The sequence below is a fragment of the Eupeodes corollae genome, chromosome 2, assembly GCF_945859685.1.
Source record: "Eupeodes corollae chromosome 2, idEupCoro1.1, whole genome shotgun sequence".
In the NCBI taxonomy this organism is placed as follows: Eukaryota; Metazoa; Arthropoda; class Insecta; order Diptera; family Syrphidae; genus Eupeodes; species Eupeodes corollae.
In genome coordinates this window covers 65,451,030-65,475,494 of record NC_079148.1, presented here as the reverse complement: position 1 = coordinate 65,475,494, position 24,465 = coordinate 65,451,030, and the positions used below count along the sequence as shown (strand labels likewise).

General features: G+C 33.8%; 1 protein-coding gene across 7 annotated transcripts in view; it reads left to right on the top strand.

Annotated features, from left to right (window-relative positions):
- LOC129946580 (uncharacterized) overlaps positions 1-24,465 on the top strand; it is a 490,943-nt gene that overhangs the window by 420,647 nt on the left and 45,831 nt on the right. For 6 of the 7 annotated variants that reach the window (XM_056056821.1, XM_056056823.1, XM_056056826.1 and 3 more), the window contains exons 12-16: positions 221-235; positions 19,500-19,653; positions 19,723-19,846; positions 20,442-20,673; positions 20,741-22,003. In XM_056056821.1, coding sequence (XP_055912796.1) covers positions 221-235; positions 19,500-19,653; positions 19,723-19,846; positions 20,442-20,673; positions 20,741-22,003 — 1,788 coding nt within the window. The remainder of the gene's footprint in view (positions 1-220; positions 236-19,499; positions 19,654-19,722; positions 19,847-20,441; positions 20,674-20,740; positions 22,004-24,465) is intronic. The other variant, XM_056056825.1, reaches the window with a different exon arrangement.

Genomic DNA, 24,465 nt, shown 5'->3' with positions numbered 1-24,465 from the left:
TAAGTGACACATAAAGTCGCTTATCGTGTTTTATTTAAAATAAATTTTAAACTTTAAACTTAGATAGACATTTATTAGAAGATCTGTTTAAATTTCCTACATTTGTTTGTTAATAAACTTAAAATTACTGGGCTATTATTTATGTTTATGTCATCAGAATGACATAAAATATAATTTAATGTTGTGCTTTATATTATTATATGTATGAATATTGCGATAGGAAGTCACCTGCGTGGTAAGTTTATGAATTTATAGTGTTTACCTTTTTTTTTATTTTTTTTTGTTAACTTTAATAAAACTTTTTTATTTGTTTTTAATTTGTGTGTAAAACTCTGTATGTATGGTTGTGTTTTTTTTTGTTTTTGTATTTATTTTATTTGAATGTTTGTGTCGTTAATTATATGTTAGTTGGTGTTAATTAAATGCAAACAAATAAATTATTTAAATAAGAAAAAAACATGGGGTAGGTAAAAATAAAAAAAATATGTTAATATTTATTGCTGGTATAGAAGCAAATAAAGTATTTCAATTATAAACAAAGCAAAAAAAGAAAACATTCATACATAATTTAACACCAAATTCAATCTACAATATTAAACAAATATGAATTTTAAATGCACGAAAAGGACATATGGTTTTAAAATTGTTTGTAAATTTACAAATTCTACTTATTACAGAAGATTTATTAAATATTGGTATATGGTTTGGTTAGACCACATATGGTATAGTTTCGAGGTTACGTTTTCATCGAAACTTTTGGAGTACTTTTGAAATTCCAACAGGAATGAGTTTCCGTAAAATAAATTAACCAATTTAAATATTTTTTTCAAAAACAAGTCATCCTTAACTTTTCTGTCGGTAGTTGAGGTCGTGCTTACATTTAATGTGGCTAATAATACAGGGTTATGCATGTTGCGGTTTCGAAAGTAAGCGTGACATTTCTTTTTTATTAGTGTTGCAGCATTGATTCTTGTAGGGTAATTTTCGACCACTTTTTGACACATATGTGGCAGTATCTCAGCCATAACTTGACGAAGGTTGGTTTTTTAAGTACTCAAGAGTTAGAGGTTTATCTGCATAAACGCGCTCTTTCGTGAAGCCCCACAAAAAAAGTGCAGCGATGTCAAACGTCATGTTCTTGGTGTCCAGTTGATATCGCCCCAACTACAAACTACGCGGCCAGAAAATGCCTTTTGTCCCTCATATTTTTCAAGAGGTATTCTTCAATAGCACGCAAAAAAAGTCGGTTAAAGCTTTTTACATTGACAGTGACAGTCGTTCCATCGTCGTTTTCGAAAAAGTAAGGTCCATTCACACCTCCGAACCAAACAGTTTTTGTAAATGTAATGGCTTCTCTTCAATTACTTGAGGATTCTCAGAACATAAAAACGGCAACGAGTGGGAAGAAAATTTTGTAAAAATCACCGTCCACCGCTATTGTGTTCTTGTATTTAATTAAACAGATTAGGTAGTTTATGCAATATAATTGAGTTCATATATATTTAGATTTTAAGTTACAATTAACACAATTCAGATTATTAAGTAGTTAGTTGTAAGGAAGGTTAAGCGCGAATGAAATGCCCAAAACGTGCACACCTCGTGTATCTAAATGACAGATGAAAATCCACAGTCATTTCTGTTCTGATTGTTGGTAGCAATGGTAATCAACGATTGCGGGGCGAGTGTGTAACAACCGGCTTTTGTTCAAGCACCCATTCGACGTATCAACGACGTTGTGAATTATCAGCTGGTTCTCAGTTCCTACGTGAGCTGGACTTTATATGGATGTAGGTTTAGATAGAAATGCTAAATACGCTATAATGTGCCGTAAGACAGTCCTAATTCCTGAGAATCGACACATTTGGGTCTTCAGAAAAATTTCACTTACAACAGCGATTTTTTCAGTGTTACGAGCAAAACGATAATGCACGTTCCATCATCCTCTTAAAGCATTTTTGTAATAGGTTTTAACAATTTGTATGCGTCATGCGATAGTTAAGCGATCCATTTTTGTAAATTTCAAACTTTCAACTGAAAAAAATTGGTTTAACAACTTAGTGTGACAGCTGTCGAATTCCATCCCTATACTTTAAAAACCACAAAATGGATAACACGTTAAAAATTGAACTTCCTTGATAAAAGATGTTTTTAGTTCGAAAACAATATATATTTTCAGTTACAAAAAATACGCAGCAATGTCGTAGGTCGTTACAAGTTTTGGTGTTTTTTAAGGGAATTTTTTTCATAAGAAATTGCATATCCCAAAAACTATTTGGCTCACTTATAATTGTATAAAAAAGATTAATAAGTAGAGACCTTAAACAATTCTTTACTCATTTTGTTTAATTTTCAGATTTAAAGCACTTTTGTAACGTAGAACAAAAATATTTAAGAACGCAATTATATCCTTTTCCCCAGAAATTCAATTAATTTAATAAACTTGAAAGAGGAACTTGGTCAGTCTTTCAAGTTCATATAAAAATAAAGTATAAGTTTAAAATGTCTGTGTTTCGTGTACATCTATTATTGAGTCCCTTTTGGTGTCCTTTTTTTCTTTTCTTGATAATTAATTGTGTCCATCCCATAAAAGTTCGAACTGACAATTTTTGTATATAATGTGCGTTTTATTGTCAACATAAATTATACAAAATTTATTAAATCGCAACAATTTCATCATGCGTGATTATTGTCATTGAAAATTTAAACATCTATTCTTATTCAATTTAAAAAAAAACGAAAAGTCTTTAATATTGTTTTTATTTTTTCAAAATGAATTCTTGTCTGAATTTTATTGCCAAACTGTTGAAACCAAAATTATTTCAAAATAATGACAGCTAACACGCAAATAAAATAACAGACACACCCAACAAATTAATTCATTCTACTTTAATCTTGTCCATCTATATTTGTGATTGCTACTATAAATGGGTGTAAGCTTTTAGAAGGTGAAAATTAACAAATTTATATTTAAAATCAATTTTGAATTTGTGGTTATAAATATTTCTTCTCTGTGGCTAACAGGTGTCTATTTAATAGAATTATTATTGACGGATTAATTTTTCAATTCGAGGGAAGTGATAACTATAACAGAAGCAATACTTACACTCTTTTCAAAAGAGGTGTGTAAAGGTTGATACATATTTTTTGAAGAACACATTTGAAGTCATGATAGCTCTAAGGCAATGTCTTTTCTGATTTGCGTACCTCAAATAAATCAGATGCTTCTTCTCTTCTTAGATTTTGTTACTCGATTTTCAATTATTACTTACTTACCTAAAGTGGCGCTACAGTCTTGCGTGAATTAGGGCTTCACCCAACCCATAAAGCTCGGCCTTCTTTTACTGCGCTGTCCTGTGGGTGTAAATTCGAAGACTTTCTGGGCCGGAGCATTGGTTTCCATGCGCTCTACGTGACCCAACCATCTTAGTCATTGGACTTTTACCCTTCTGGCTAAGTCTACGTCCCTGTACAGCCCGTACAGCTCGTCGTTCCATCTTGTCCTCCACTCCCCTTCCATGCATACGGGACCGTAGATTACACGAAGAACTTTTCTCTCGAAACGAGCAAAGGTAAAGCCGGACGGAGATAATGAGGGTACTAAATAGCGACACTTTGGTCCCTAGAAAGAGGGCTTTGCTACTCAATTGCTTTCTTGCCCCAGAGAAACAGCGGTTAGCAAGAGTTATTCTTCGTTTGATCTCAGCGCTGGTGTTGTTTTCTGCGTTCATAGTTGAGCCTAGGTAGATGAAGGCGATGCTAGTAATTGGGCAGACTTTTGAAAGATAGTGCCTCTAGTGTTGACATGGGAGCTCTGCACTATTCTTCCAAGTACGATGTTAAATAAGTCCCAGTACAGCGCATTACCTTGTCTAATACCTTTTTTGACATCCAAAGGTTCTGTTAAGTTGTATCCAACCTTTATGGAGCAGCGTGAATTCTCCATGGTCATCCTGCAGAAACGGACGAGTTTGGCAGGGATGCCAAATCTAGACATGGCTTTATACAGCTCGCCCCTGTAGATGCTGTCATATACGGCCTGATAAGGACCTATCAGGTTGTTGACGATGGGCTTCTTAAGACGTTCACATATTACGGCAGAGAAGATTTTATAGGCGATGTTAAGTTGACTGATTCCTCTATAGTTGGTGCTGTTTAGAGGGTCTCCTTTTTTAAGGATCGTGCAGACAATACTCAGGTTCCATTCATCAGGTATGCTTTCTTCCGAACATATCTTAAAGATAAGTTGGTGCATGCTCCTAACCAACTTATCTCCAGCTGCTTTAAAGAGCTCGGCATTCAAGCCATCTGCTTCAGCGGCTTTATTAGACTTCAGCTTAGATATGGCAACCTTTACTTCGTCTAAGTCTGGAGGACGGGAGTGTTTGCTTTCGTCGTCTAAGTGGAATAGATCATCCTGTCTGACAGCGGGATTCAGTTCGTCGTCGCCGTTATACAGTCTGCAGAAGTGGTCCTTCTATATCCTAAGCATTGACTGCGGTTCCACTGTGATGTTTCCACTTTCGTCTTTGCAGCCTTCGATTCTAGGTTTATGTTCCTGTAAATTTCGTTTCACCTGTTCATAAAACTTTCGAACTTCATTCCTGCTTTTTCTCAACATCTTCGACCGCACCTTTCTCATGCTCGTTCTTTTTCTTTCCGAGAAGTCAGTATTCCTCTCGCTTCTTCTACTTATAGAGCTTGTGAGCAGCTCTCCTGTTGCTTAGCTGCATTTCGCTGGTGACATTCCTCATCAAACCAGGGGTTCCTTGTTGGTGGTTGCCACTGGTTCTCGATATATTGTGTTGGTGGCAGAGAACTTCGAGAGAGGTTACTTGTAATACGGTCGGAGAAGGATTTGACGATCTCTTGCGGTTGTAGCAGTTCGGCGTTGTATGTTCTCCCAGCATCTGCCTGTTTTGCCTTGGGCCTGGAAACCCGAAGTGCTACCTTGGCTACAACGAGGTAGTGGTCCGAGTCGATGTTAGCTCCTCGGAAAGTTCGGACATCCATGATGCTGGAAGCGTCAATCGGTTGACGCTAGATTGTTCTGGAGAATTGTAAGTTTAACCCTGCAGCAAAATCGATGACCCTGAATCTGTTGTCTGAAGTGTTGTAGTGCAGGCTTCCCTTCCTAGCTTGTCATTAAAATCGCCCAGAACAATTTTAATATCGTATATAGCTAGGACACTGCTCATACGTTTTGTAAAAAGAGCTCGAAAAACATATCCTTGGTGTTATTATCCTTCTTTTCTGTGGGGGAGTGTGCGTATATAAGGCTAATTTTGTGAATTAAGTAATGATTCGGATGATCATGAGGCGCTCGTTGATGAACCTGTTGCGGGCTTCAATGACAAAGCCGCATAATAATTAGTGCTGTTGGTTTTCTCGGCAGCAGTCCACTATAGTGAATATTGCAGTTTTTCATCCTCTTTTTGCCCGGCCCATCCCATTATATTTCCTGGATGGCAGTGATATCTGCTTTATGGCAATCTAGGGCCTCCGCTTATTGTTCGGCTGCACGTGGTCTGTTAAGGGACCTAACATTCCACGTGCATATCCGAAGTTCGTTGTCCTTAATTCCTTTGCGTTGGTTGTCAACAGTAAATCCATTCGTATTCGAGGCTTGTTGGTCCTTCGCAACTATGAAAGCTTTTACGTGGCCAGGAAGTCATCCCGACGACACAACCCGCAACCTGGAGGGCCGGATCCTTAGTATAACTCCAAGGACGGGGAGCCGGATGAACCGCTCCTTAAAGGCCTGGGCTCTGAATAAGTCGAATAAGCCCTATAAGGTGTTCACAAAGTATTTCAACCTTACTGGAAGTGTAGACGCCACACTTCCATTTCATTCCATCGGCAATTCCTCCGCTGCCGTCCGGATAAGGAGAGGTGCCTTAGTGAAAACACCTCTTCCCCATCTCTCGTTTGCCACCGCCAACAACTTCCTACTGGGGTTTAAACCCAATCTCCAGTTGGGGTACTAGGCACCCGTTGTTCATCACGGGGAGTTGAGAGAAGGAGTTGATAGACAGAGGTGAGTTTTGAGAAAAACCTGTGTACGTTTGTAACTTCTAGAATGCACATGTCTACCATTTGAACATCAATACTTAGGTCCTTAAAATTAAAAATTAAATCCTAAAATTAAAAATCATTTTTAAGAAATATGTAAAACTGACAATAGCTCCAAAAGTTGGTATTAAAGAAATAATTTTTCCAAGTGCATTTCAACGCCTCAACGGCGATACATGTACATAATTAAAAATGCAACTGACTTTTGAAATCTAATAAGCTAAAACGACAGCCCTGATCCACAACCGACAACTCTGACCGGCAGGCATAATATAGCAGTTCTTCATCACGTATATACCTGCTACTCCTGTTAAATGGATAATTGAAATGAATGCGGTCTAAGCATGTTGAATGAACGTAATTTGCATACATAAATTATACACAAGTAGAAAATGTGGCACTTTGTGGTTATTAGAAAATGTATCCATAGCGGTTTGTACATCCTACTTATCTATGTACTTGCATATTATTATGGGGATTGCACATACATGTATAATACATACAGTTTTTGACATATATTTAAGCCACTGAATATAAAGTCGTGTTTTATTTTTAGCATTCATTGAACATTTTATTTGTTCAGATTATAAAAGACACAAAATTAACTCACCTGCGATAAAGAACTTGGAGATTAAACAAGTGACAGCTGTCAAAAGGACCAACTTCGAAAAAATAAATGCAGTTACTTCGTTGCACATTTTATTCACGGTTGTAACTACTAGCGGTGTAAGATCTTATCGCCCTAAACTATACCACCCGAATTGGAATTGTTTGGTAGCTTGAGTTATTGAGCTATGGCAGACGAAAAAACTTCGGGAACGTACGGAAGCACCGACGAACGTTAAAAATACGGGTTCTGTCATATTGTCCAATAAAATAACGCTAATATATTAAAAATGTTATATAGCCCAAACAATTTGTAAAAAGAAATTTCCACAAAGCCCAAAATCAATGCCATATTGCCTGATATTGTGTGTATGAAAAGCTTCGCACATTTATATATGCCATAATACGGGTGCTAGCAAGTAAACCATTCTTTTGAGCGTTATGACATTTCTAAACTTCGGCGTTATTTAATTAAAAGTTGGTTTAAGTGATATGACATTTTGTGTGGGCTTTGTAACGATTTCTTATTTTTTTTTTTGACAGGAGGAAATCTTTAAAAGACATTTGGCAGTATTCGACACCAAGTAGTGTGGGACTCTTAACCACTAGAACCACCTCTTCATCAGGACTAATCTTTTCTTTCTTAACTTTGTAAAATCAATTTGGAAGAAGTTTAAACTTTTTTTCGCTCCAAGCTCTCACTGTGTCGACTGCATTTTGTAGTTTTACTGCTGCCCTAGAGACACATTTGTCGGGTACCAAAATTGCGGTATCATCTGCAAAATTAACCATTATGATGTGATTACCAACTGGAATATCCATTGTGTATAGTAAATACAGGGTAGGACCTAGGACAGTTACTTGTGGTACACCGGCTTCTATTTTCTTCAACTCTGAGTATTCTTGATCGTGCCTTACTCTAAACAATCGGTTTAAGATGTACGATTTCAATATTTCAAAGTACTGCCTGGGAAGATCACTTTGCAGTTTGTACTCAAGTGTCTCATGCCAAACCTTGTCAAAAGCTTGAGCAACATCTAAGAAAATAGCTGAACATTCTTGTTTTTCTTCTAATGCTTTTTCTATTTCATCCGATATTCTATGAACTTGGTTTATCGTGGAATGTTTATTTCTAAAGCCAAACTGATGGTTTGGGATTAACCTTCTTTCTTCTATGATTTTGCTAAGTCTCTTCAGAAGCAGTTTTTCAAAAAACTTTTGCCATAATTGGTATAAGCGATATTGATATGTAAGCCGTCACTTCTGTAGATGGTTTACCTTGCTTTCGTATGACAATTACTTAAGCAATTTTCCAATGGTGCGGGACATACCGGTGCTTAAGGCATGCATTTATTATATATTGGAGTCTTATGAAGGCTTTCAATGGCATTTCTTTCAAAAATTGAGCAGTAATTAGATCGTAACCTGGTGATTTTTATTTGATAATTGATGTAAACACATACTTTTTATTTCTTTAAGTCTTACAATTGGTATTTCACTTTCGTCTATCTTATCAACAAACTGTAAGCTATTGATGAGTATGGCTTAAAAACATTCGCAAGATGTTCAGCGAAAAGGTTAGCTTTTTCTTTCGGGTTACCGATCTATTTCTCACCTTGAGATTTCAAGGGCGAGTTTTGTAACTGCGGTCTTTTCAGGCGCTTGGCTGCTTTCCATAGCCAAAAATCGGTTGAAGCATCAGTCGTTAAATTCCTTAGGAATGTACTGAGTGAATCATTTTTGAACTGGTTTTTTAAGATTGTTGCTTATACGGTTAAACGTTGTTTTATCATCTGGAAACCTAGTATTTTGCCATTTTCTTCGAGCTCTTCTTTTTTCTATTATCAACTCTCTTATCTCTAAAGGATATTTTATTTCATTTTGCCTTCTATTAGAAAGTGTTGGAGTACTTTCTTCAGCGGCCTGTTGCACATCAGCAATAAATTGTTCCACTTCATGGTCAATTTGCTCCATTGTATCCATGGGAGATCTTAGATTTATAAAACTTAAAAGCCTTTCTCTAAAATCACTCCAGTTTCTTTTCTTATTTACAAGCTTTGGATTACTTTTTTCTAGTACTTCCGATTCACTTAGTGATAGAATCACTGGAGTATGATCTGATGACAGGTTTGTTTCCTTTAGCTACGAAAAAGTCAATAAGGTCTGGTATTTTGTTAGTATCGGAAAGCCAGTAAGTTGGCTTTAAGAATTCGCAATTGTATTTACGGCCTGCTTGGAAAAGTCTTTTGCCTTTTGTTGATATAAGTCTTGAACTCCAATGGGTGTGTTTCGCATTGAAGTCTCCACCAACAAGAAAGTCATGCCCAAGACAATTAAATAGATCTGTATAGTCATCTTCTATCGGGGAGCGCCTTGGCGGGCAGTATATAGCTGTTATCTTAAACTCATTCTTTTTCATACCAATACTAAGAGTTGTTACTTGCATATTTTCTCTAGTAATCTTTTGTGTGGGCTTTGTAACGATTTCTTAGTAATATTTTTTTAGAACGTTTCTCTTTTTCGGCCTTATGTAATTTTATGATTTGGGCCATTGGGTGATAAGACATGAGAAACAATGTTAATCATAATCCTAGTAACGCGTTTTTTTATTTAAAATGTATTTACTAACTACGATGTTGGCTCTGGGTTTGCGATAAAATTTTGTGCTTTATTAAATTGTAGGTTTTGGGCGTTATGGTTTTGTGTGAAAAGACTTAACGCCCCACTAGCACTGCATGTTGAGTATATTCGTCAGAGATAAGCCTTATTAATATCACAGTGCTATTGCTCTTTAAATAATATCCCATAAATGGTTTAAGTAGTATCCGTGATGATGGTAAGTGCGTTGGACTGTCATGCCAGAGGTCTTGGGTTCGATCCCTGCCTACGCCATCTAAAGTTTTTTCACGGGTATTGCCTCTTGGGAGGAATTGATCTCAAATTAGCCGTTTGGATTCAGCATATAAACTGTAGGTCCCCTTCATTCCTGATAACATTACTCACACACAGGAATGGTTGAGAGTTGTAAGTCACCAGGCTTCAGTTCTCAACGGATTGTCGCGCCACCCAATTTATTTATTTATTATAAATGGTTTAAGAGGTTTTAATCAACATCGGGCTTAGAGCAGGCACACTTAAATAATTTTAATTGAGTTAGAATCAACCAGAATTTGATGATCGATGACTGTCCAAATTGTCTATATAAATATTTTGCAGCCATTGAGATGATGAAAAACTGTGCTGAACAGTTGGATTGGTTGATTTAAAGTACATTTTATTAGAACACCGACCCTTGATGTACTGTCTTTTCAAAACACTTTGAACTTAGATTTCTCACTCTTATCGATTAATTTCCAAAAACATGAAGAAATGAAAGCTGTTTTTCTGTTTCTGTTCTGAAAAATGTTTGATTCAGCTAAGTTGATGCAGAAGGACAATAATATGAACAAATATATTTTGTGTGGCTCAATTATATCACCACAACTGTATGTGATAAAATAAATATTAAGAGTTAAGAGTTATGTCTGGGGGATTGGCAAATAATATACATTACGTTTGTGTGCTATATCTTCACCTTCACAGGCACACACACACATACAGATCCAGAGGCAAAAGCCAAACTAAGCCAAGTTAAATGAAATATATATTTACCATGGTGGAGAATGTCATACACTTTGAAATAATTCATACCTAACTCGAATCAATTTAATATACAGCAACAAAAGATATATAATAAAAAATTCAATTAAAAAATTGATTTTTAACACACCATCATCTAGATACTATCGAAATATACTATATGGACTTATCTAGTGGAATGCTAAAAATTATTTTTATTTTTCCTTTAATTAATCATGATGAATGGAAATGATATGCATCAGCAAAAAATATAGACTACTTGTTTATTTGCAAACATTGTTGGTAAATTGTTTTATCATTGATTTAAAAAAGCACACACAGTTTTGAAAACTAATGGAAGCTTAAAAATTCAATATTCATAGTTACCTACCTACATTCTACCTGTACTGAATTAAGGAATTAAAATGTGAATATAATAAAATTAATAATAAACTAAGTGCACTTTGCTCTTTGAGGATATGCATTCATTTTGTTGGATCATTTTGTTTATGAACAATTATGCCAGTTTTTATAAAGAATTATAGACATCATTTATAAATTATTTGAATTTCTTTATTTTATAATTTACACAAGGATCATTAAAAATTTATAAAACTATTGGAATGAAAATTAAATAAGAAGCTTAAAAGGATTTAGAAGTCAAGCATTTCGTTTATTTAATACTAATTTTTTTAAACAAGAAGTTTAATTTTTATAACAGGTATTTTTATTAAAAGTGTGGTTTCATATCTGAAAATACTTTTTTTGGAGTTTGTCTTTTTGACAGCTGTCACTTGATTTAATCTATTTCATAATTAATAGACTTGAACAACATTTGGAAATCGTGAAAATTTATTACCAACATAATGGTTTCGTTGCAATAAAGCCAACTATCGATTTCGTGTAGCCTTCAAGACCATGCGTTTATAATACCATTGTACTAAATTTTGTTGGTATTTGTAAAGTGGCTTGTCTCTTACATAAGCCCGAGATGATTGACGCCTTGAAAGAGAATATTAGGTGCGTTGTTGCTGACGTACGTCCCCAATTCCTGCAAATATTTGTCGATAATTTTGCAACTCGGCTAATATTTATTCTTGGCCATATCATTAAATTATATGCGGCTCATTTCTTCTTGAAACACCCTTTCTAAAATGTATTTCATTGTAAAAAAAGAAGACATTTCAATAGCGATGGGAAGCAATATCAGCCAAATATCCAGGATCTCCTGATCAATTTCTATATTTCCATCTTTAATCTATGGTGGAGCATAAGCATAGACGTTATCTTTCACTTTAAGTCTAAAATTGGTAAATCACAAATAAAACGATTAGGACATTTTTCTTGTCATCACTGAAGATGATTTTGTGTTCTGGGGCCTCTTTAACAAAACATTTTTCACTAGTTACTTAAAAATTTTGCAAAAAAATAACATCCTGCAAAGTGTAAAGATTATAAATAAGTAAGTATTTATAAATTCTTTGTTTTACCTTCAACAACTTTTCAAAAGAAACATTTTTTTTTATACTTTCAAATTCCACTGAAGATGGATACAATGTCCATGGATTAAACCTCCTTTACAAAAGCAAACTTTTTTGAAATTGAGATGAATCAAAAAAAAAAGAGGCTAGGATGACCTCCCCGTCTGCCGATTTGTATTTCTTATATAATATTTGTAGAGTCTCGTGTTTTGTTAAAAAAAATTTGTCAGTTGAAGTATTCTATAAAATTTTAAAATTACCAACAATATTTTGCATATATGAGGAAATAGTTTGATTTCAAAATCTATTTTTATCAATATTAGTAGCATTTGCGTACTTTTTTTGTCAATTTTAATTTTTTGTATCAAAAAAAATGAAATGAAAAATATTTTTAAATGAAAAAATTTAAAAATATATTTAAATCATAAATCATTTTTACCAACTCATATTAATTTTTGTTTAGGTTTGAATTTTTAACTTTCCATAGGAAGTTATTGTAATGGGTCCGATTTGTCAAACTAAAAATTTTGACATTTCTCGACGTTTCAAGGTCATTAGAGTCGGAATAAAAGATTTTTATTAAGATGTCTGTGCGTTCGTGTGTACGTACGTTCGCAACATTTTTTTTGTCGTCCATAGCTCAAGAACCAGCAGATATTTTGATTTCAAATAAATTTTGTTATACAGGTAATAAGGCAGAAAGATGCAGAAAGGGCTCTCAAGAAAATTGCGTGGGTGGTTTTTTTACCATAGCAGTTTGAAAAAAAGATGAAAATGTTGGTTAACCCTAAATATCTTACGAACCAAAAACGCTGGAGACTTAAAATAAATTTTATATAATATATTGTAACGTGATATTAAAGAAGTTTATTTTTTGAAAAGAAAATCGTTTTAACGGTTTTTTTTATAAATCAAAAAAGTGAAAAAAAATGTCACCTCCAAAATTTTACGACTAAAATACGATTTCATCTCCAAAACAATTTTGTGCAGCGAAGAATAATACTGTTGACATCTGATACAATTTTGAGAAAAATCGAATTGACAGTTTTTTTTACAAAAAATAAAAACCTAAAAAAAAATTTATAAAAGTTGGTAAAAATTGATTTTCGAATCAAATATCTTTTCAAAAATTGTAGATATTGGCTTTACTTTACTTTTATCTTTCAAAAAATATTGTTGTTAACATTCAGTAAAATTTTGAAAAAAATCGAATTGACAATTTTAGTACAAAAAATTAAAAACCTAAAAAAAATTAACAAAAGTTGGTAAAAATTGATTTTCGACTCAAACATCTTTTCAAAAATTTGAATGTTGGCTTCAAACTAATGTTATCTTATAAAAAATATTGTTTTCAACATTCAGAAAAGTGTTGAGAAAAATCGAATTGATAGTTTTCTTACAAAAATAAAAACCGAAAAAAAATTAATAAAAGTTGGTAAAAATTGATTTTCGACTCAAATATATTTTCAAAAAATTGAGATAATAGCTTCTTTCTAATTTTTACTTATAAGAAATATTGTTTTTAACATTCGATAAAATTTTGAGAAAAATTTAATTGACAATTTTTTTTACAAAAAATAAAAACCTAAAAAAAAATGTATAAAAGTTGGTAAAAATTGATTTTCGACTCAAATATCTTTTCGAAAATTGTATATATTGACTTTAAACTACTTTTATCTTATAAAAAAATATTGTTGTTAATATTCAGTAAAATTTTGAAAAAAAAATTCGAATTAACAGTTTTTGTACAAAAAATTAAAAACTTAAAAAAAATTAACAAAATTTGGTAAAAATTGATTTTCGACTTAAATATCTTTTCAAAAATTTGAGATAATAGCTCCTTACTAATTTCTGCTTATAAAAATATTGTTCTCAACATTCGATAAAATTTTGAGAAAAATCGAATTGAAAGTTCTTTTTACAAAAAAATTAAAAACCGAAAAAAAATTAACAAAAGTTGGTAAAAAATGATTTTCGACTCAAATATCTTTTCAAAAATTTGAGATAATGGCTTTAATTTACTTTTGTCTTTCAAATAATATTGTTGTCAACATTCAGTAAAATTTTGAAAAAATCGAATTGTCGGTTTTTTTTACAAAAAAATTAAAAACCGAAAAAAAAATTAACAAATGTTGGTAAAAATGGTTTTCGACTCAAATATCTTTGAGATAATAGCTTCTTACTAATTTTCACTAATAGAAAATATTATTTTCAACATTTAAAATTTTGAGAAAAATCGAATTGACAGTTTTCTTACAAAAAAATAAAAACTTAAAAAAAAATGTATAAAAGTTGGTAAAAATTAATTTTCGACTAAAATACCTTTTCAAATATTGTAGATAGTGGCTTTAAACTACTTTTATCTTTCAAAAAACATTGTTGTAAAATTTTGAAAAAAAAATCGAATTGACAGTTGTTGTACAAAAAATTAAAAACCTACGAAAAAATTAACAAAAGATGATAAAAATTTACTTTCGACTCAAATAGCTTTTCAAAAATTAAAAATATTGGCTTCAAATTTATTTTATTTCACAGAAAATATTGTTTATGATATTCAGTATTTTTTATTAAAAAATCCAACAGTCCTTTTTTTCATAAAAAAAAATCTACAAAAAATAGTACGCAAATTTGGTAAAAATTGATACGAGTACATATAGACAACCTTTTAAGCAAGACGAATCGACAGACGGGATGGAAAGTTATCAGTGTGGGTCGCATCCCAGTCTCTTTTTTTGTTTTTAGTTTTCGACAGCTTTTCGAAACAAACTCTTTTATGCAAATAAACATTTCTCTTTTATAAAATTTACGTTTGGTGAAACATAATTTGCTAAGTAAAAATGCAAAGTTGAAAAGTGATTAGATTTTGGTGAAATAAGGGCCTGGTGTTAACTGAACTTTAGAAGATTGATAACAAATCGACAAAGCTGGATTTTCGTCAACAATACGTGGTACAAAATCACTATTCTCATTTTTTACCGAGGCATATTCTTACAATGAAATGTCTCAAGGACTTAAATTCTGTTACTAGTTTGCCTATTGTCGGGCGAGAAGAACTTCAGTTTTTTTAACTGTTTCTGCATCAAGTTCACTATAATTGCGAAGCAATTTAACAATTTAGAGAATGTAATTCACGTTGGAACTCGTCAAATGTCAAAAAATGATGGCTTTAAAAGAGGCAACTGTACGTAATAGGATCATCTCATAAGCAACTTCAGCTAATACTTAACATCGCAGAACAGGTAACTTTTTTAAATTTTAAGCACTTTTCGGTGCGACTTATCATTTGAAAACTTGCAAAAGCTCATCATATCATGGGACTCTGCAACCCATTTTTAAAAAACCGATGTGGGCACTATAATTCACAGAATCTGTCATTTAACAATCTTCGAAAGTTCTGAATTAGTTCGAAAAATATCCAAAATGATTCACTTATTTCTTTATATTTATTTTAATACCTCAGTAAGCTATTGTATTTATGTGATTTGTAATTTAATAATGACTTGTATTAAACATTAAAAAAAGTAAGAATAAAATTAAACATAGTCCATATAAATTGGAATCAACTATTAAAAACTCAAAAACAAAACTCTTTCGAATACATTTTTTAACAAATAATCAATAGATTTTCTTAATTCATGAAAATTTAATTTAAAACACAAACTAAATCTTCCTTTTGTTCAATAAGATTTAATTGAGTTTATTTCATATCCTTTGTTTTTCCAAATTGTTGCCTCAGATTTACCTTCCAATAGTGACACCGTTACAGGAACTGTAATAAATAACGTCATCCCTATCAAAGCTGTCTCCAAACCAAAAATAATTTTTATATCTCGTCTGGACCCAGTTACTACGCCAGAAGATATAACTTCCCACTTAGTATCTACCAAGAGCATACCTTCCAGCTCATCTATCAGGTGTACTAAGATCAGTAAACCAAAAAGCTTTGTTTCCTCTTTTAAATTAATAACGAATCCCACTTACTTTGACTCTATTTGCAACCCAAATATATGGCCCGAAGAGACTTTAGTCAAAGAATTTACTCAAATTCAAAAACAGGGTGTTTCTTTGAAAAATAAATCAAAAAACTTAACAGGCTTACGCTCTTCTACCAAAACGTAAGGGGACTTCGTAGCAAGACTACTGACATTTTTCTTAACTCCCAATCATTTCCACACGACGTATTCGTTTTGACAGAAACGTGGCTTAATTCAAGCTTTTCCGACACAGAACTTTTTAGTCAAGAGTTCGAAGTTTACAGAAAAGATCGTCATGTTGGTAATGCAAAGGATTTAGGTGGAGGTGTTCTCATAGCGGTAAAAAATACATATTTTTCTTCTTCTGTATCTTTTCCATTTGTATTATCAATTGAACTGGTATGTGTAAAGATAATGGTACAGACTAAGACTTTTTTCATTTTAAACGTTTACATTCCTCCAAAAAGTTTGGAGTCTGTTTATAACGATCTCTCCTTGGCATTAGACTATCTTATACATTTGTCCAGCTCTGACACCAATATCTTACTTTTAGGTGATTTTAATTTACCACACATTGACTGGATTCCATCCGAAGACGAATCCTGCCTTGAAGCCTCTCCTTCTTCTTCACAAATGGAACTATCTCTTCTCGATAAAGTCCTTCTTACTGACTTACAGCAAACAAGCTGTATTAAAAACTCAAAAAATCGAATTCTCGATTTAGTCTTTTCTTCTGACGCTATTAGTACTCTTGTTCTAGAGTCTAGATCAGGAATTACTAATATTGACAAATATCACCCCCCTTTGGACATTTTTTTTGACTTAAGTAATCACCTTACTAATCACAGTAATTCTTTTGATTGCTTATATAATTTTGATTTCAGAAGAGCCAATTTCCAGCAGTTGTCTGAAGATTTAACCATTTCTGGAATTGCTGATACACTAGCATTTTCTAACATTGACGAAGCAGTTTCAACTTTTTATAGGATCCTTAATTGTTGTTTTGAAAAAAATGTACCGATAAAGAAATCAAGAAATACAAACTTTAGCCATCCTTGGTACACGAAAGAATTGCGTTTACTGCGTAACAAAAGAAATAAGGCATGGAAAACGTATCTCAAAACTCTGTCTCCAGTCAACTTCTCTTTTTATGTTGAACTCTTTAACCAATTTAAATCTCTTTCTAATTATTTATATGCTTGTTATGTTACTGATATGGGCACCTCTTTGAAAGAGAATCCTAAAAAATTTTGGAATTTTGTAAACTCAAAGAAAAAATCAGATGGCTTTCCAGTTATCTTCAATTACAAGAACCTTTCGTTAGATAAAACTTTTGATATCTGTAACGCTTTCGCGACGAATTTCCGTGAGTCATTTGTTAATAGCCCTCAAGAAGTTGATGAAGTATATTTTCATAATAATCACACTTTTTCGCAAACTAGCTGTAGCCACATACCTGTACTACAGAGTACGGTCCTTGATCTTTTATCTACGTTGAATGATGACTGCACAGCCGGTCCTGATGGTATTCCCCCGATAGTACTAAAAAAGTGTAGTAATGTTTTAGTTGAACCCCTTACGTTTTTATTCAAACTTTCCCTAAAAACAGGCAAATTTCCCAGTATATGGAAGAAGTCATTTCTTACACCAATTTTCAAGAAAGGTAACAAGTCGGATATAAGCAACTACAGGCCCATTGCAAAGCTTTCTTGCATTCCTAAAGTATTTGAACAAGTTGTTTGTGAAAGCGTAGCATATTTTAGTAAAAATATCATTTGCGAACAGCAACATGGTTTTGTGAAAAAAAGATCAACCGTTACTAATCTCCTCACATTCTCAAACATATGTTCAAACGCTTTAGAACAAGGTTATGAAGTTGACTGTGTATACACTGACTTTTCTAAAGCTTTTGACCAACTAAGCCACGAAATTATTTTATTTAAACTTAAGGCTCTTGGTTTTCCACCATTTTTCTTAGCTTGGATTAAGTCATACCTTGAAAACAGATCCTACGAGGTAAAATTTAGAAATTGTCATTCTGAACCTTTCGTTGCTCAATCTGGTGTTCCCCAGGGAAGCCATCTTGGCCCTTTTCTGTTTATCCTGTCTATTAACGACGTATCGTCATGTCTACGCTCAAGTGAACTTCTTATTTTTGCTGACGATATGAAGATTTTCAAAATAATAAAGTCAAACCATGATCGTATTCTTTTACAAGCCGACATTGATAGTTTCACATTTTGGTGTGGGAAAAATAGCCTCTTACTCAACCCTTTAAAATGCCAGACTATAACTTTCACTAAAAAACTAATCAGTAACGTATTTGACTACTGTATATCACAGCAAAAACTCTGTCGTGTCTCCACATTTAAAGATTTAGGTGTACATTTCTGTTCCAACTTAGAGTTTACACATCACATCAATGTTATTGTTAATAAGGCAAGTTCTATGCTTGGTTTTATAAAACGCTGGGCAAAGGAGTTCAATGATCCCTATGTTACCCTTTCTTTGTATAATTGCCATGTTCGTCCTTATCTTGAATATGCTTCGCAGGTATGGACTCCCTATTACGAAATTCATAGAAAACGTATTGAATCAATTCAACATAATTTCATTCGCTTTGCTCTAAAAGGTCTTCCTTGGGAAGATCCCTATGATCTGCCTCCCTATGAACATCGTATTCTACTTCTTCAAATGCAATCTCTCCATCAAAGGCGTGTTAATAATGACTTAGTATTTTTTCATCAACTCATTAATGGTGAAATTGATGCACCTTATTTGCTATCTTGTGTACATTTGAATTACCGGGGCGGAACTCATCACCTGCGCACGTTTGATTTTATACATATTGACTTCCATAGAACTAACTATGGCAAGAATGAAGCTTTAAGTCGAATGAGCATTTTATATAACTTAAACTGTTCATCGATAGATTTAAATTTAAATAAGGTGGGATTAAAATCATTGTTTAGAACCAGTGCTCCACTATCGTAATTTTTTGTTCTGTAATAGTTAAATGCTAATTTTGTTTTGTATTTTGTGCGTGTGTTAGGCTATATTTGTATTATTTTTTACTAACAACTAACACATGCACTTATGATGAGCCTCTGATCGTAGTTTGACGCTTGCTATAAGCTTACTACTTTCTGAAATTCTGAAGTGTAAAAAAAATTAATTTAATGTCGATTATTATTTGCTATACTAATAAAAGAAACTTAAAGCAAACATATTGTGATATTTTAAATTTAATATGTTAAAATATAACACAACCAAACTACTGCACTTTAACTTATAAACCTCTTACCTTTTATGCTTGTTGCTTTAATGCTTTAGAAAATGCTTGATTAAACTTTTGCCTCTCTGTATATGTACATATGTAGTCCTTGTAGTCCTTTAGAAGTAGATCAAAAATATTTAATTGTTCTGCTTCTTCGTTCTCCTTAGACAATAAATTTGTTCAAATTATTGAAGAAATCATTAAAAAAAAACAGATATTCTCTAGAATAAAATGTTTAAATTGACTTCATTTAACTTTACATATTGACTAAAACTTTCTACTTTAGTTAAACATTCGAATTGTATTAATTTAAGAAAATAATTATAAAAATCTGTTTTCTATAGCTTCAATAATTTGAACAGATAAATTGATATAAAGCCTTTAAGAAATTAAATGTGACATAAAATTGTAAAATTGTTTGAATATTTAAAAATATTTTTATGTATGAACACAAATTTCAATACGTTTTTTTAGGTGCTTCGGAATGTGCCAATGAAAGACTCCGACCATATAATGGTTCGTGTTATCTATTCGTATCATATCCAGAAGCTGACTGGGGAACAGCTCAACAAGTCTGTAATGGCATGGGTGCTAAATTATCATCTGTCTCTTCTGCCGATGAGCATAAGTAAGTTATGAATGGACAAGTTTTTTTGAATTCTATTCTACAAAAAGATCATTTTTATTCTACTTATAGATTTATTACTTCAAATATTCGAAATCACATCGATTATTCACCACAGCTCGTTTATTGGCTTGGAGCTGAATTAGAGAAGAGTGGCCAATTTGAATGGATCGATGATACTAAGATGAACTTTCAGGTATTAAAAAACTTAGCAGACTCATTTTCTGAAAACAAATACATTTTATGTAAGATTCTACTTAGGTTTCGGTTTGAACAAGATTCAAGATAAAAATAAGTTTCTACTTGGTAAAGTTTCTTCTCAATCTTGAAAATGTTTTAAATCTTTAGTAATGGAAAGTGCCTTATGTCACTTTCGTGGTATTTTCCATGGATTCCCTTTAAAACTATAGAAATTAAATCGTAAACTAAATGTGACACTTTCAAACTTGTACATGGTTCAAATATTTCGTTCATTAATGCTGTTTTCTTACTTATTTATCAATTAGCAAAAACTCCAACAAAATTGTTACTTTCACAATTAATTTACAACTAATTAAAAACATACTACTGACCTAATTACATTTCCATCAGAAAATTTTGCTTTACTAAGTTTCCCTTTATCGATTGAAAACTCATTTCTGTATAAAGCAACAGGAACCACTGCAATTACAGAAATATACACAAATGTTTCATACACATATAAAGTCTTTCATTTCCATTAAACACCAACTTTCATCACAGCTATGTACAGTTTCACAACTTCACCATCATTTAATTATTTATATCCTTAGGGTTGGTTACCGGGACAAGGCCAATTTGATCAAATCCCCCACGATCCCACATGCTTGGGGTTGCAATGGAAAATGTCACCAACCCCCATGCTGCCATCCGGTCTTTACTGGCAGTCACAAAAATGCAACAGAGTTGGCGGCTATGTCTGCAAGAAACCCAAAGAGTCCTTTAGTGAATATGCTCTAAGTAACTCGACAGTAATGGGAACCGAAGGAAGACTTATCTCACCAGGTAAGACAATGCAAAAAAACTCCCCTACCTTTGTACATTTTAATCCTAACTATAATTGAATGCTAAGCTTACCCCAATGCATATCCGCACAACATCGACTATTGGATTCACATAAGAGCACCTGAACGAACTCGCATTATAGTGCAATTTCAAAAGATTGACCTGGAAGCACAGGACGAGTGTCTGTACGACTTCATTAGCATTCAAAACTACGAGTTAGTATCGAAAATCTCTCTCGAACCGGGCACAAATCCCATCCCGATGGCCATGTTCGCTGATGAACGAGAATTTAATGAAGTGCAATACGAAAGTAATCACTTCCCATCATATACCAGGCGAACACGAAGTCTACCACCAGAAGTGAACTTGAACCTTCACAGTGTAAGCTCAACCAACCCCGATGAGGATTTAATGGATCGCCTCAAAATGCAAATGAGAACTGTGCCAGATTCGGTGGCGTCCGCGTCAATCGCGGATATCCTATACAAAAGATTGCAACAAGATGACAGCGAAACCTTCAACTCGGCAGCAAAAGCAACAGCAGATGACAGTAACAGTGTCAGGAAAAAATCACAACACCCACCACTATCTCCATCGCTAACACCAGCAGCGCCATTGAACGACAATGAAAACCACGCAAATAAAGTACTATTAAATCCAAAACGACATCGTCGAAAAAATCTGCCGGAAATTGAAAATAAATTACCACAACATCGTAAAGAGGAACAGAAACAGAAACAGAAACGGCAGCGGCAACAGCAGCGCCATCATCATCAGCAGAAGCAGGAGCATCATTTAAGTAAGCGCAGCACCAATCTGAGGACGATTCCTCCTGCTGACAATGCACAATCGTTTTTGCCGTACGTACGCTGGTGCGGATCGCACGACTCGAATATGTCGAAATTCGATTTTGTGTCCAGCTCGAATCAGGTCGTCCTCAATTTTCACAGTGACTACTCGGTGACGGGCCTGGGGTTTGCAGCCGTTTGGAAAGCAATCGATATGTCCGGCTGTCCCATGCAAACTCTGACCTCGCGAGAAGGCACCGTTTTAAGTCCAAATTATCCGCATTTTCTGTTGAACAATTTGAATTGTGCGTATGTCATTCAAGCGCCGATGGGTCGACGTGTCTGGTTGGAATTTATTGAGTACGATTTGCTGACCGATACTTTATTGGAGGTGGACATTGGAAATGGTTATTTTCGACCCTTTCGGACGAGAAATCATGTGAATGAAGGTATTTTCGTGAGCATTCGAGAGCAAATCCGAGTTCAGCTGCGGACCGGTCAGAGGCCACGTGGAAGGGGATTTCAAGCTGTTTACCATACAGGTGAGTGAGCATTTGGATTTAACGTAGATAGAATTTAAATTCTTTGAAAACTTGTTATAATTTGAATAGGAATTCTGATGATTAATTATTGATGAAATGATTTAGTATTTATTTTTTATTTGGTGGAAGGATGATTTGATGAACATTTTATCGATTTCGAAAAGGATTGAGAGAGACAATTATTTTTGTTTGAGTGAGCATGAAAATTGCAAATTTTAATGGTTACTTCGAGAAACCATGAAATTTCCACCGCTTTCGGTAGCCTAACAATTCAAGCTGCTTACATTCTTTAAAGGAATACAAATGTTAACAAAAATTGTAGAGTAGTCTATTTTTTTATTGTAAATCCCCTTACTGCATGATTTTTTTTTCTTCATGAAAAAAATATATGTGATAGTTAATTATAATTAAAAAAACACGTGTTTCAGGAATTTAGTGGAAAGTGGAGAATTTTGCGATTTCCGGTTTGGATCATATATGGCACATTGAGCAGAAATGAAACAAAACATTTTTCAATAAATTAAATCAACTATTTATTCAAAAAATTATGTAGTATGGAATATCGTGAAACAGTTTCTTTTCTCATTCAAACAAAGATTTACTTTGCATTTTCAGCACTAAAAATAAGATCTTCCAGGGCAGTCTGGAACAAACAGGAAGGTGATCTAATTGATCAAATCGAACGTCCTGCGATGGCATTATGGCAACAGGTCCCTTCAATTTCTTCAATTGAAGATTATTCTCCATGACATAAGAGGGTCGTCCACGTTTGTTTGTTGTACTTGGTTTGCTGGAATGGCATAAATCTTCGGCTATCGCGCACTTAAAATCTGCTAGTGGCAGCCACGCCTTAGAACCATCAAGCGTTCGTCTGTACAATAGCCACGCATTCACGGCTGTCATGTCGATCATGTGGAAGAATATTTCGTGGTAAAATTTTTTTGATCTAATTTGTATTCTATAGTAGCCAAGAAGAGCATCCAACAGATCAACTCCACCCACATGCCGATTATATGATATGACAGCCTTTGGACATGATACAGTTTGGTAGCTCATTTCTTTTTTGTTGAAGCGTTGGACTTCAGAAGACGGTTTGCTACCGACATATGTCGAAGCAAGGTTCACAATTCTGTTGTCAAACCATGTTACCACAGGTTATCCAGGTTATCAATTGTCACCAGTTTTTCCACAGTTGCACCTCTTCCTTTTTTTTCAATTCCTTTTCGGTAGGAACTTTATATCCCGGAATTCGATCGGCTTTTATTGTTCCTAGCGGTAAAATCGCTTTCTTTGCAAGATAAGTCAACAGCGGTAAGGACGTGTACCAGTTGTCAAAGAATAATTTGTAGTTGAATCCGTCGGGAATAGTTCTCGCCAGTCGAACAACAACGTCACTGGATGTACTAATCTTTGGCAAATCGGTTACCAACTGTACATGTCCTTGGGCTCCAGTATAAAATTCAAAGTCGTAGCTGAATCCAGAGCTACTACTGAGAACAAAATTTTGATATCCCCATTTGTGTGTTTTTGTTTTGGTTGGTATGATTTGTTTTGCTTTTGGTTGGTATGATTTGTTCATCTACTGGCATATACTCTTCTCTAGGGACAGTAAGGAGTCTCTGCCTTGTTTGGTCCAAGAATGGTCTTATTTTGTGAAGGGGATCATGTCCTGGTTGTCCTTTGGGTACTTGCGTCGAGTTGGTGTTGAAATGTATGAATCTTTTTATTTCTTCGAAGCGGTTACATGCCATTACAGAGTTAATTTTTGGGTAACCTATGCTTTCATTCCAATAAAACCTAGTTGATGGTAACTGTACGATGGACATGTACAGGCATATTCCAACAAACTGTTCAAGTTCAATTGCTGTAATATGCGCAATCTTTTCGGCACGTTTTTTCACAGGAGTATCGGATAGTTTCTTGCTCTATATATTTGAACATTTCGTCTGTAAACAAGTACTTGTAGAATTGTACTGGCGTATCCAAGCTCCTTATTTCCTCAGGTAATGTCCTATCACCTGTGAATGCGGTTTCATGATCACCTTTTTCCAAAAGCCCATCCCGCCATCGGGGTTTTTCAGCTCTCGCACTTCTACTTGAGGGAGGTATCATCTGGGATAGGAAATATTATCCTCTAATTCCCAATCGGATTCATCAGACTCTGGAATATATATATAGGCGAAAGATTTTTGTTCACCTCGTGCTCATCATCCGATAGATCTTCGTCATTGCTGTTGTCGGGAAAATTTAGGATAGTAGTATGGATACCTCCGTAAAACCGATGTGGGTCCATATCTGAATTCTGTAATGTTCGTATATAAATAACTACGAAAACAAATTATGACCATTTTTTAACTCTACCTTACTTCCACTTAAAAAACTGCAATTTTATAAAAAAAAATACACTTTTATAGTAATCCGTTATGTGCAACGTATTCCAATTAAATTATCACGATCGTTTG